The 14,503-nt window shown below is 36.6% G+C and overlaps 1 protein-coding gene across 2 annotated transcripts in view; it reads right to left on the reverse strand.

The window, feature by feature from the left end:
* The window catches only part of HSD17B4 (hydroxysteroid 17-beta dehydrogenase 4), a 96,056-nt gene that overhangs the window by 13,393 nt on the left and 68,160 nt on the right, over positions 1–14,503 (reverse strand). The window contains exons 19-22 of one of the 2 annotated variants that reach the window (XM_064275987.1): positions 14,363–14,469; positions 10,855–10,941; positions 7,242–7,331; positions 5,848–5,986 (exon numbers count right to left, since the gene is read on the reverse strand). In XM_064275987.1, coding sequence (XP_064132057.1) covers positions 5,848–5,986; positions 7,242–7,331; positions 10,855–10,941; positions 14,363–14,469 — 423 coding nt within the window. Of the gene's footprint in view, positions 1–5,813; positions 5,987–7,241; positions 7,332–10,854; positions 10,942–14,362; positions 14,470–14,503 lie in introns of both variants that reach the window. The other variant, XM_064275995.1, reaches the window with a different exon arrangement.

Below are 14,503 nucleotides of genomic sequence, written 5' to 3' on the forward strand. Positions count from 1 at the left end.
TGTTGACTATGGATCCAAGTAAAATGAAATCCTTGACAACTTCAATCTTTTCTCCATTTATCATGAGGTTGCTCATTGGTCCAGTTGTGAGGATTTTTGTTTTCTCTATGTTGAGGTGTAATCCATACTGAAGGCTGTGGTCTTTGACCTTCATTAGTAAGTGCTTCAAGTCCTCTTCACTTTTCAGCAAGCAAGGTTGTGTCATCTGCATAATGCAGGTTGTTAATGAGTCTTCCTCCAATCCTGATGCCCCGTTCTTCTTCATATAGTCCAGCTTCTCGGATTATTTGCTCAGCATACGGATTGAATAGATATGGTGAAAGGATACAACCCTGGCGCACACCTTTCCTGACTTTAAACCAATCAGTATCCCCTTGTTTTGTCCAAACAACTGCCTCTTGATCTATGTAAAGGTTCCTCATGAGCACAATTAAGTGTTCTGGAATTCCCATTCTTTGCAATGTTATCCATAATTTGTGATGATCAACACAGTCAAGTGCCTTTGCATAGTCAATAAAACACAGGTAAACATCCTTCTGGTAGTCTCTGCTTTCAGCCAGGATCCATCTGACATTAGCAATGATATTCCCAGTTCCACGTCCTCTTCTGAAACCAGACTGAATTTCTGGCAGTTCCCTGTCGATATACTGCTGCAGCTGTTTTTGAATGATCTTCAGCAAAATTTTGCTTGCATATGATATTAATGATATTGTTCTATAATTTCCACATTCAGTTGGATCACCTTTCTTGGGAATAGGCATAAATATGGATCTCTTCCAGTTAGTTGGCCAGGAAGCAGTCTTCCATATTTCTTGGCATAGACGAGTGAGCACCTCCAGCGCTGCATCTGTTTGTTGAAACATCTCAATTGATATTCCATCGATTCCTGGAGCCTTGTTTTTCATCAATGCCTTCAGAGTAGCTTGGACTTCTTCCTTCAGTACCATTGGTTCCTGATCATATGCTACCTCTCGAAATGGTTGAACATCGACTAATTCTTTTTGGCATAATGACTCTATGTATTCCTTCCATCAATAACATATTATGAAAAGAAAAATAATAAAGCAAATGGGTTAAAATGTTAACACTTTGGAGAAAATGGGTGAAGGATAGATATAAGTTCTCTGTACTATTCTTGCAATTTTTCTGTAAGACTGAAATTGTTCTAAAGTAAAAATTACAAAAAAGATGTTATTAGCAATATTCAAGCAAAAATTTATACAATCTTGCTATCTAAATGTAAATTCCAATTATGCTCCTATAACAGAAAAGATTACAAATACGCGAAATGAAACTAAATTTCCATTGAGGAGCAAAATAACCAAATTGGCCAATGCCAACTCCCTTAAATCTATCATCCGAAAGAAAACAAAACAGTTTACTAAGCAACACTGTACCATTAGCACATGAAAATAAATCTATCTTTGTAAAAGGTTTCAGTGGTATGGCTATTTTACAACTATTGGATACTTTCAAACAAGAAATGGGTTCCTCTTTGAAAACAGGACTATATTTGTGCCTAGAGTTACAATAAAATGCCTATTTAAAATCCATGGGCCAAATTCTCTGAGGTTCACTGTTTATACACAAATGGAAATACTGGCACCACTGCTCCACAAAGTGAGCATGAACAACAGATAATCTTATAGGACCAACAATGACTTACCCTTCACTTTCTTTTTGGATGCCATGAAGAAGAGTGGCAAAGCTAATGCTCTCTGTTCTAGCTACAGCCTCCCTGAATATGGTTTCTAACTCCGTTTCCCGCCGTGGATTTAGCCCTAAATTCTAGACCCTACAGTCCAGTCCTGATCTCAGTTTGCTATACTTCTGGCACCCCAGCTCGTTATCTTCTCTCCCAAACCTCCCTCCTCTCCCATGTTTCTCAGTTCTAGTAACAAAATCAACATCCTCAGGCATGCAGCCTCAAAATCTCAGCTTTCCTTTTGACTCTTCCTAGTTCCTCTGTTTTTCAGACGTAATTAGTAGCTAAGTCAGTCAATTCTATCTTAGCAATAGTTCCACATATGCTTTCTCCTCTCCACAGCAGGAATAATAAATGGATACAGATGACAAAATCATTGTGTTCTTGATATTATACCATATTAAAAATGAAATTAGGAAGACAGTCTTCTACCTTAACTTCTACTTAGACTTAAAGTCTCAGCAAGGCAGAGACCACACAAGCCCTCACCCAGCCAGCCCTCATCCTGCTCCTAGATGACCATACACAACAAGCCTCAGAGGGGGCCTAACCTTAAAAGGCACAGCCATGACTCCTCCTCCACAGTCCAAATCAGTGCTGACCTCTTTCACGCTGACCCAACACTAACACTAGAACTCTCCTAATTCCTTCTAGACCCAGACTAATTCGATTTTAGAAGACCCTTCCCACCCACTGTGCCCAGAGTTTTTGATTATTGATACATCACTACTCTGATGATAGAAACAAGGCTGGGATAAGTTAACAATGTAAAAAACAAAGTATTTGATAATTAAATATTTAGCAAAACATTTTAAAAATTGCTTGCTAAAAAAAGTTCGGTATTCTCTAAGTCAAATCTTTCAACCATTTATGTCATGTTATTAAATACCAAAATGTAAAATTAGATACAACAACATAGAATCGTCTTCTAAGATACCATAAGTCAAAAGACCTAGACAGTGTCTACTGTTGCCAGCTGCTGTCACTTAGTTCAGTGACACGAACAATGGGAAAAAACAAGAACCAGAAACTGAAAGCTATCGTTGCAGAGTTGAGAATCAAATCAAATGACAGGACCAGACAGATGACAAAAAAGAACAGTGAACCCTTTCAGAGGAAGTCTCAAGATCCCATTTGGTTGTTAATTTGTAAACTTTGACAAATGAGATGATAAAGAAAACAAGAATCGCAGGCATCAGTTTCAAAAAGTTTCAGTTGAATCAGAGATACATTTAAGTTTTTTGGTCTAAATGAGCATTTAGAATGATTCTCTAGTTGTAATGAGGAATAAAACAATCTGATTCTCAAGGCTCTTAAATGGCAAACTCAAGATAAGAATGGAAATTTGTAAAATATTAACCTTTGCTGTGCAGGGAAAAACCCAAGCATATGAAATTTTTCTTTAAAATTATGTAAAATGAAGATGGTTCATTCCATCAATTATGGAACTTTCAGAAGTACAGCCTACACCCCATGCTTTCAGGCACCACCACAGTATACTACATCTCATACAATAGCCTATAGTCCCAAGAGAAGGATCATAACCAGGCTTGAAATTGGTCAAACATTTTAGATGGTCCTGAAGTATAAGCTAATCACAGGCCTTCTCCAGGAGTGCCACAGTATTTCAGGGGCTCTTAGCCAACTAAACTACAGGGGACTCCATTGTGTCTCACAATTAGGAAAGAAGGGATGGATCCTTTGAGCTAAGATTTTCCTGGACGCTCCCTGTCCCACATTAGCAGGCAGATTCAGGGGACTGTTCGGCTATAGGTGAAAAAACCCTGTTCTTTGGAACTTCCAGTTAGCAAAATATGAAAAATCAAAGGATTACAGTAAACATTCACTTGTTTTTCTCTTACTAAATGAAGGTCAGAATATTCTATAATATAAAAATAAATGATCATCAGCTGCTGTAGAAAGAGTTCGGCAGTTCCTCAAAAAGTCAAACACAGAATTACAATATGATCCAGCAAGTCCACTCCTAGGTATATACCCAAAAGAACTAAAAGTGGAAACTGAAACATACTTGTACACCAGTGTTCATTACAGCATTATTCAGAGCAGCCACCTGCGCGTCCATCAACAGAGGAATGGCTAAACAAAACGTGTTACATACAAATAGTGGAATATTCTCAGCCATGAAGAGAAATGAAGTTCTGATAGATCCTACAACATGGATAAAGTTTGAAAACATTATGATAAATGAAATAAGTCAGACACAAAAGGACAAATATTATATGATCCTACTTATAGGAATCTAGAATAGGCAAACGTATAGAGACAAAAATTAATTAGTGGTTACCACTGGCAGGTGGGAGCTCCCTCATACGGAGGTATTACTTAAGGGGTACTGAGTTTCTGTTAAGGGTGATGAAAAAATTTGGAAACAGATAGTGATAACAGTTTAACGTAATTAATGTCAGTGAACTGAACACGTAAAAACGGTTGAAACGGCAAATGTTTTGTTTCACCACAATAAATTTTTTTAAAGAATGACTGACAAAGGTCACTAATAGCATGTTCCATGATCCAAAAATGAATAACTTTCATTGTTAGAAGCAGTGGTTCATCACGTTATAACTGACTGATGATGAGAAAAGAGCATGAACGTGTACTCTCTTCACTCCGCTCCATGGTCGTGGAACAGCACAACCACTTGGAAACAGCACAATGAAATCTTGTAGAGTCACACATTTTTCTGCCATGACAGACACTTCAAACTTGCATTAGATCTGATTGGTTAGCAAAGTGAGCCAACAAAAGTGCTTTGTTATGCAAACTGAATAAAAAGAGAAAATAATCTAGAAAAAAATCTTATTCAGTGTTAATAGTCTCATCTTACCATTCCCAATTTTAGCTTGAGTTAAATTAAAACTGGACACTGTAATCTTCTAATACACCACAGCATAGAAAAGTTTGACTCATGATTAAGGGTATGAGTTACATGACTAGATGCAAAAGATCAGGTAGGATTTTTTTTTTTTTTTTCCTTTCTTTTTTTATCACCTAGTATCTTCATATACTGGTAGCCGGGTCCTTTCGGACCTCCATATTAGTGAAAATGAATGTGACTGCTTTCTATCTGTGCAGCTGATAGAAACTTGCTCTAGATTTAGTGCCTTGTTAACCTGCTAATATGGTACTTTCCCTAGGCTAGATAGTAATATGCACCTTTAGTTGCCTTCTACAGACACCAAGAAAATAATGATGATTTTATACTCATAACTAAGGCGACGGTCCAAATTATTAATGGTTTAGGATGAAAAAAATAATTTTTAAATTGTCAAAATATAATGACTTAAAAATACTTCATCTGACCTGATGAACTTGCTTTGTGTTATGAGAAAGTTAAAGTCAAACTAAGCCCCGTACACCCTTTTAGCTCAGTAATGAAGTCACTCCTGAGGTTCAGCCTTCAACCAAAGATTAGACAGGCCCATAAAACAAAACAAGACTAAAGGGGCAAGGACTAGAAGGCGGGAGGGGACTGGAGAGCTGGTAATAGGGAACCTCAGATGGAAAAGGGGAAAGTGTTGACATGTTGTGGGGTTGTTAACCAATGTCATAAAACAATATATGTACTAGCTGTTTAATGAGAAGCTAGTTTGCTCTGTAAACCTTCGTCTAAAGTACAAATTTAAAAGAAAAAAAAAAACAAATAAAATTTTTAAAAAGTTTAAAGAATCATACAGCGAAGACGACCGTTTAAAAGTACTAATTTCAGGTAATTTAATGAAATCTTTAAAGCTGATATTTTCATTTTAATTGATTCCCTAGATCTCTAAAAAGCATACATGTCTTTAGATGCCCTAAAAAGCACCAGTTTCCAAGAACAACCTTCCTAAGAAGGCAGGATTTACCTATCTTCAAAGAAAAGAAAAAATAAAGAGGCAGGCTTTATTATAACAAGGATACCTTATCTTCATTGGGGCCCTAGTGGCGCAGTGGTTAAGAGCTATGGGTGCTAAACAAGAGGTCAGCAGTTCGAAACCACAAGCTGCTCCTTGGAAACGCTATGGGGCAGTTCAACTCTGTCCTATAGGGTAGCTATGAGTGGGAATCAACTGGACGGCAATGAGTTTTATCTCTATTTACTAGAAGTTACCTTAGAATATTACAGGATCAGAGATATGACTTACTCCACTTAGCTGCAACATTTCTACCTTTGGTGATATGCCACTCAAATACAGCATTTACTTTCTTTACCACCTTATGCCCAACATCCTTAAGGCGGCGACCTATTTCCTTAAACACAAGGGTACTCTGAAGCTCTCCGTCCTGGCAAAAAGAAAAGTTAATGTTAAAAGTTCTGTAAAAATGACTCAAAGGGAAAAATAATTATAAAACATATCTGCAATATAAGTGATTTTTAAAACAATGACTTACCAATAGATAAGGCAGTTAAACTAGCTGTTTTTTTCCCAAACTACGATTCATTCACGGGTTCCTTGTATTTATGTATGATCACCCAAAACTTCAACCTTTTTAAGAGGATTCTGCTTTTATCAGAATTCAGACATAATATTTTAAAAGTTAACTAGGAACCAGGCATCCTATGTCCTGGTCTAAGTTCAACAGGAAGATACTGGACAAATCAACCAACTTCTCTGGTCTCATTTCTTTATTTGTAAAATAGGCCTAAATTACATGAAACCTAAATTTCCTTCTAGTCCTAAAACTTTACACATTTTTCATTTTAGATTTTTCTTAAGGGATTTTAGTCTTCAGTAAGTTATGCGATAATATGACTTAAGACAGACAATTAAAGATCATGTGGGTATGTAGAACTCAACACTATAAAAAGGTTTATAAAGTTACTATTTTGGAGTCTGAGAATGTAAACATATTTTATCAAAAGTTTCAGCATGTTAATAGAGGTTAATACAACTGTTTAGTAAATAATTACATGCTGTTACTTTTACAGTTGCACAGAAATCTTCATACAAATTTTTAAATAAAAAAAAGGCTCAGGATATTTAACTTTTTATTTTTCTCCAAAATAGTGTTTGCTTAAAATTCTCACTAAACATTAGATACTCTTATACTAATTTATTAGTAACTAATAAATACTAATTATTTTCTCTTGAAAGACACCCAAGTTATTTCTTTAATTCCTCAAGATCTACTAGAATGTATAAAACATCCAACTAAAAATCTAACTAAGCTACAAACTCTTAAATGGAGGTCCATAGATAGACTTTAAGGGGTCCATCAGCTCCTTGAAACTGCATGCAAAATTTTATGTGGCTGTGTATACACGTACTTTATTTTTTTGAGAAGAGATTCCATCGCTTTCATCATAACATTAAGGAGGTCAAGTGACCTTCCCCTCAAAAAACTAAAAAAAAAGACATTCTTAAGTTATCGAGGTATTCCTTTTATTCCAAATAGTTCTCAATTACTGTCCTTCAGCTCAAGGAATAAAAAGTCTTTCACTGCTTTTAACTTTCTAAAAGTAGTCTGGACAGTCTCCAAGGGATCTAAAAAATTCACAAATCAAAAAATTGTTTGAATACCAGCTTTTATAACCTACCTCAGAGGTTGTTGAAATATCAGATGCTCCAGATGTTGGCACAAGATCTACATATGCATTTGAAATGACAATGTCTCTACTTCCTTGGATCTTATAAGGGTGAAGAGAGAAAAAAAAAGTTCATGCTCATGTTTCCATAGGAAATGCAATCTCATTGTGAAGCAGTATAAAGTTATTTTTTAAAGATTTACATTTTGCCTCTAGGTATCGAAAAAAAAAAGCCAAATCAAATGAACAATTGATGAAGCAAATGTCAAAATGAATAAACATGAATGATTACTGATATAATTGTTATTAACCCTAGTTGTACAATCAGCTGAGGCCCTTTAAAACAATACTTATGATCAGATCCTATTCCCAAAGATTCTTACTTAAATGGTCTGGGGTGGGGTTTGGGATTTTTTTTTTTTTTTTTTTTTTCTTCTAAACACAAGTGTGTCTAACAGGCAGCCAGAATGAGAACTGCTAAAGCCTTATGGATAGCAGCAAAAGGCATGGCACAATATCTACATGAGGTACTAGTACCCAAAGTACTAGTAGAATAAAATTGTCCAGAACAGGCCATAGTGGTCTTATTAAGGTAGTAATTTTAGTTCTTATTTCAAATAGGAAGTGTACATAGCATAAACTAAATGATTAAATAGCCATTTATCAAAATGGTAGTGAAATGAATTCAAACTCTAATTCCTACGCCTTCATCTAAAGTTATTCCTATAGTTATTCTTCCTTAGAAAGTATGGTATTGCTACAAATGTATAGGATAACCTTCTAAAATAAGGTAGCATTTATTAAAGCTTCCACTTTATCAGGAAGATCATTCTCCCTTAACTACTTCCATCATACTTTGGAAATAAAAACATCTTCTAAATAACTTGCTCACTTTACTTCAAGTTTTATATAGTGAAAAGCATAGAAAGAAACAATTTATGAGCAAAATTTAGTAAATTACTTTCTTGTAACTGCCAAACATATCATTTTGGAACATTGGTTTGAAATGTTTCCTAATATACAGCAGAAAGGAAGGAAAGCAGGAGTGAGGAATAAAAAGAGGTGGGAGGAAGAAAAGGAAGGCAGGAGTCATATGTAACCAACAGAATAAGAGAACTGCTAATCACTGAGAAAAAAAAATAGCAAATACATTGAAAGGAGGAGCCCTGGTGGCACAGTGATTTAGAGCACAGTTGCTAACCAAAAGAGGTCGGCAGTTCCAATCCACCAGGTGTTCCATGGAAACCCTATGGGGCAGTTCTAATCGACTTGACAACAACACGTTTGGTTTTTGGTTTAAACTGAAAAGATAAGATGTGATTAGAATTTATCAAAATGGAAAGAATGTATTATATTCAGATATCAAACTACTTCTGTCCTTTTAAATTTATCTACAGAAATTATGCACTGTTTACTTCTAGTAAACCAAGAAAACCAAACCCGTTGACATCGAGTCGATTCCAACTCATAGCAACCCTACAGGACAGAGTAGAGCTGCCCCATAGTGTTTCCAAGGAGCACCTGGTGGATTGGAACTGCCGAACTTTTTGTTAGCAGCTGTACCATTTAACCACTACACCACCAGGGTTTCCTTTACTACTAGTATTCTGGGAAAATAAAAACTTGTATGTAATACAGTCATGGTACTTATACTTTGAGTTCATAATTTTGTCTGAAAAATAAAACTTACTCATATGAAATGATTAGAATATAAGAGGGTTACAGAATATGAGTGGCACAGACATTAACTGCAAGTGGGTTTCAGAGAAAGTCAATATGCATGTTAGCACCGGTAGGAAAAAAGGACTGCCACAGGGCAAGGTAGAACTTCAACTGAAGCCTGAAGGCAGAAGAATTTGAAAAGTGGAATAAAGGTGTGTATGCAGCTTAAGTACAAAAATGGAATTGCAAGAAGCAGGAATTGGAAGTGAGGCAGCCATGTAAGAAGAGCTCTATGTAGTTACTTATTTGTGAACAAAAAGGTGATACAGTAAGAAGCTTTGCAGTGAGGCTGACTGTCCCAGCTCCATAACTTCCTGTGTGACCAGGAACAAGTTATTTACGAGACCTACCCCTAGATGTCCTTATCTGTAAATGCAGAGTTGTTACGCATGTTAGAGATGATGGTAGATCCCACTTATAGACACTCAATAAGCAAAAGCTGTTACTACTGCTGGTGATGTTTAAACTGCTCAACACAGACCATCTACATAAGACGAAATGATAGGGCCAAAAAGAATCAGCCTCATCAATTGTATTAACAAGCTAGTCTAAAAAAATTGAAAACAAAAAGACAACTGCATGTCCTTTTAATGTTTTCATTAGCTTCACCCAAAAATTATTTAACTATACCCAAAACCAACGAAACCCCTTGCTGTTGAGTCGATTCTGATTCATAGTGACCCCATAGGACAGAGTAGAACTGCCCCACAGGGTTTCCAAAGAGTGGCTGGTAGATTCAAACTGCCTATCTTTTGGTTAGCAGCCTGAGCTCTTAACCACTGCACCAACAGGGCTCCAACTACAGGGACATACACTTTTATTTGGCTTGTAATTTACTGTTGATTAGGTCTACGCTATGTGAGGTAACATGTTAATTTGTGGATTTTTATGTGATCAAGGCCCAAATGATTCCTGTCCAGTAGAAAAGATAATTACAAGGCATATGGTTTTATTGTTCTGTAGGACATTGTTGTGCCTCCCCAAAAAGATGCTGAAGTTCTAATCCCTAGTATCTATGACATGGACTTATTTGGAAACAGGGTCCTTGCAGACGTAACTAGTTAACATGAGGTCGTGCTGGAGCAGGGTGGGCCCTAATCTCACAAGACTGGTGTCCTTATAAAAAGAGAAGAGACACAGACAGATACAGGGGGAAACAGCCATGAGTAGACAGTGGAAAGAGATTGGAGTTATGCTGCCAAAAACTCAGGAATGCCTCGGGTTACTAGAAACTGGAAGACACAAGGAAGGGTTTTCCCCTAGAGACTTCAGAGAGAACACGGATCTGCCGACACCCTGAATTCAGACTTCTAGCCTCCAGAACTATGAGAGAATAAATTCTGTTGTTTTAAGCCACCCAGTTTGTGATAATTTATCACAGCCTAGGAAACTAATGCGGACATTAAATAAGTTTGTCTCTAACTCACCAAATTTATTTTGGAATGTCTTTCTGTTGTACTATATAAATCTGTTCGTCTAATTCTCTTTTGAAACATTTTTATCATCTGCTAGATCCTGCATTAGTGAGTTAAATACATTTTTATTACACGTTCATTCTATACCTGTCTGACAGTCATGCCTTTAACTTTTTGGAAATTATAACTTGACAAGGACTTGGTTGATTACTTGAGCCAAAAGTTATAGTTGGTCAGGTTCTCAGAACAGCTACACAACTGTTTCGTAGACATAAACCAATTTAGTTGAGAGTAAAACAGAAAATACAAAGGAAGGTGCATAAGGTACTTTATTTTCAATTAAAAATTACCAATGATATAAAAAAAAATTTCTAGGTTTTATCTCATATCCATGGTACTAACCAAAGAAATGATAAGATGGGACAAAATTATGAAGCGTGGTGAAGAGGGCAACAAAACCAAGTACTTCTGACCTCTGTTATTCATACCTTAGTTTGAAAATGGATTCTGTTTCCTTCCTTCCACATCTCAGTTTGTAGAGTTTGACCTGGATATACTGGTTTTGCAAAACGAACCTTTAAAATAAAACAAATGAATCTTCGGGTTACAAATGTAAAATGAAACGCTTCGATTTATGTCTGGGGGGAGAAATGTAGGGAGAACAAAAAGGAAAGAAAATAGAAGTTTAAATATATTTCAAGTCATAAAAGAACTGGAACTAATAATATGATAAAAAATTAGTAGAAAAAGGATATACCTAACATTTAAAAGCAAAACAAAACAGTTGCCATTGTGTCGATTCTGACTCATGGAGACCCGATGTGCTGCAGAGTAGAACTGTGTTCCATAGGGTTTTCAAGGCTCTGACTTTTCAAAAGCCAATCACCAGGCCTTTCTTCCAAGGTACTGCTCAGTAGGCTCAAACTGCCAACCTTTCAGTTAGTTTAAAGTAATCGAACATTTTACCATTTGTACTACCCGGGACCACATACCTAATATAAGTAAGCTAGGGGGCCAATACATAGTATTTAATCTTGATGAACCAACAAAGAGAAATATGATCATATGAGCTAGAGTTACAGAGGTAACAACCAGAACAACTTAAATACGCAGCTAAAAGTGGTAGTAATTAACCTCTGAGGAACGAGACCTGGGGCAGGTATACAGAGCACTGTAATACAACTTTTCATTTCATAACTTTCTGTACCATTTTATTTGTTTTGTACACATACTACTGGGTAATAATAAAAATAGTTGTAATAAAATGAAAAAGCATAACAACACCTATGCTATCAAGGATAAGGCATCAGGAAACATTTTTACTGCTGCATGGAGCATAAGGTGATAAGAGCTTTTGGAGCTATTTGGAACTAAGTGTTAAATTTTTTTTTAGTGTGTATCTTTTGGCTAATTCTTATAAAAAATATTGTGTGCACAGATACTTTTCCTTGTTACTTGCAACTGCTAAAAACTTGAAATTAACATAAAAATACAAGAGCTGAAACAAACGAAGCCAACTGACATAGGTGCATGTTTATTAGAATTCAAATATGTTGTTGTTAGGTGCCATGGAGTCGGTTCTGACTCACAGTGATCCTGTGCAACAGAACGAAACACTGCCCAGTCCTGCGCCATTCTCCCAATCATTGTTATGCTTGAGCCCATTGTTGCAGCCACGGTGTCAATCCATCTCTTTGAGGGTCTTCTTTTTTCGCTTACCCTCTACTTTGCCAAGAATGATGCCCTTCTCCAAGGACTGATTCTTCCTGGTAACATGTTCAAGGTATGTAAGACATAGTCTCATCATCCTTGCTTCTAAGGAGCATTCTGGTTGTACTTCTTCCAAGACAGATTTATTCGTTCTTTTGGCAGTCCGAGGTATATTAAATATTCTTCATCAACACCATATTCAAAGGCATCAATTTTTCTTTGGTCTTCCTTATTCACTGTCCAGTTTTCACATGCATATGAGGCAACTGAAAACACCATAGCATGGTGCACCTCAGTCTTCAAGGTGACATTTCTGCTTTTTAACACTTTAAAGAGGTCTTTTGCAGTAGATTTGCCCAATGCAATGTGCCATTTGATTTCTTGACTGCGGCTTAGACAGGTGTTGACTATGGATCCAGGTAAAACGAAATCCTTGACAACTTCAATCTTTTCTCTGTCGTGAGGATTTTCTTTTCTTTAGGTTGAGGTGTAATCCATACTGAAGGCTGTGGTCTTTCATCTTCATGAGTAAGGGCTTCAAGTCCTCTTCACTTTCAGCAAGCAAGTTTGTGTCATCTGCATAATGCAGGCTGTTGAGTCTTCCTCCAATCCTGATGCCCCATTCTTCTTCATATAGTCCACCTTCTTGGATTATTTGCCAGCATATACATGGAATAAGTATAGTGGAAGGATACAACCCTGACACACACCTTTCCTGACTTTAAACCACACAGTATCCCCTTGTTCTGTTCATAAAACTGCCTCTTGATCTATGTAAAGCAAAATTAAGTGTTCTGGAATTCCCATTCTTTGCAGTGTTATCCATAATTTTTTATGATCCACACAGTTGAATGTCTTTGCAGTCAATAAAACATAGGTAAACATCCTTCTGGTATTCTCTGCTTTCAGCCAGGATCCATCTGACATCAGCAATGATATTCCTCACTCCACATCCTCTTCTGAATCAGGCTTAAATTTCTGGCAGTTCCTTGTCAATGCACTGCTACAGCTGCTTCTAAATGATCTTCAGCGAAAATTTTATTTGCGTGTGACATTAATGATATTGTTCAATAATTTCCACATTCAGTTGGATCACCTTCCTTTGGAATAAACGTAACTATGGACCTCTCCCAGTTGGTTGGCCAGGTAGCTATTCTCCAAATTTCTTGGCATAGACAAGTAAGTGCTTCCAGCTCTGCATCCATTTGCTGAAACATCTCAACTGGTCTTCCGTCAATTCCTTGTTTTTCACCAGTCTTCAGTGCAGCTTAGATTTCTTCCTTCAGTACCATCAGTTCCTGATCATATACTACCTCTTGAAATGGATGAACATCAACCAATTCTTTCTGGTATAGTGACTCTATGTATTCCTTCCATCTTCTTTTGATGCTTCCTGTGTCCTTTAAGGAAACTCTGGTGGTGCAGTGGTTAAGTGCTACAGCTGCTAACCAAGGGGTTGGCAGTTCAAATCTGCCAGGTGCTCCTTGGAAACTCTATGGGGCAGTTCTACTCTGTCCTATAGGGTCGCTATGAGTTGGAATCAACTCAACAGCACTCGGTTTGGTTTTTTGGTTTTTGGCATCCTTTAACATTTTCCCCACAGAATCCTTCAGTATTTGCAACTCAAGGCTTGAATTTTTTCTTCAGTTTTTTTCAGTTTGAGAAATGCCAAGCATGTTCCTCCTTTTCGGATTTCTAACTCCAGGTCTTTGCACGTCATTATACCTTCTTTGTCTTCTCAAGCCGCTCTTTGAAATCTTCATTTCAGCTCTTTTACTTGGTCATCTCTTCTTTTCACTTTAGCTACTCTACATTCAAGAGCAAGTTTCAGAGTCTCTTCTGACATCCATTTTGATCTTTCTTTCCTATCTTTTTAATGACCTCTTGCTTTCTGAGTGTGTGATGATGTCCTTGATGTCATTCCACAAGTCGTCTCGTCTTTGGTAATTGGCGTTAATATTTTCAATTAAATTAAAGCAAGTAATAGAACAGTAAAAAAAAAAAAAGAGCAAATCTCGAGTTTTGGATAAGAAGGCACATGCTGGTATATGTATATTCCTAATTAATAACATAACAAAATAAGAGATAAAATCCACTTTATCTGTTAAAATTGTAACTTTATACGATATCGTTGATGATATGTGTGTAACAGAGCTATTTGTAGCTATAAAATTAAAATGTATAGTTGCCAACCCAATGAAAATGTATATTGCTCTCATACGGTACCTATTTTAAATGAATTCACTAAACTGCTTTTCTTCAAATAATGGATTAGTATACATATACCTTAATTGCCTTGAATCTGGACACATCATTATCTGCAAACTGCTTTAAAACATGCCTGGCAGAAAATCCAAATGTGCATAATCCATGTAATATGGGCTTGTCAAAACCTAAAAAAGAGAAATAATTTAGCTAAATACAAGT

Source organism: Loxodonta africana, chromosome 2 (genome assembly GCF_030014295.1).
Source record: "Loxodonta africana isolate mLoxAfr1 chromosome 2, mLoxAfr1.hap2, whole genome shotgun sequence".
In the NCBI taxonomy this organism is placed as follows: domain Eukaryota; kingdom Metazoa; phylum Chordata; class Mammalia; order Proboscidea; family Elephantidae; genus Loxodonta; species Loxodonta africana.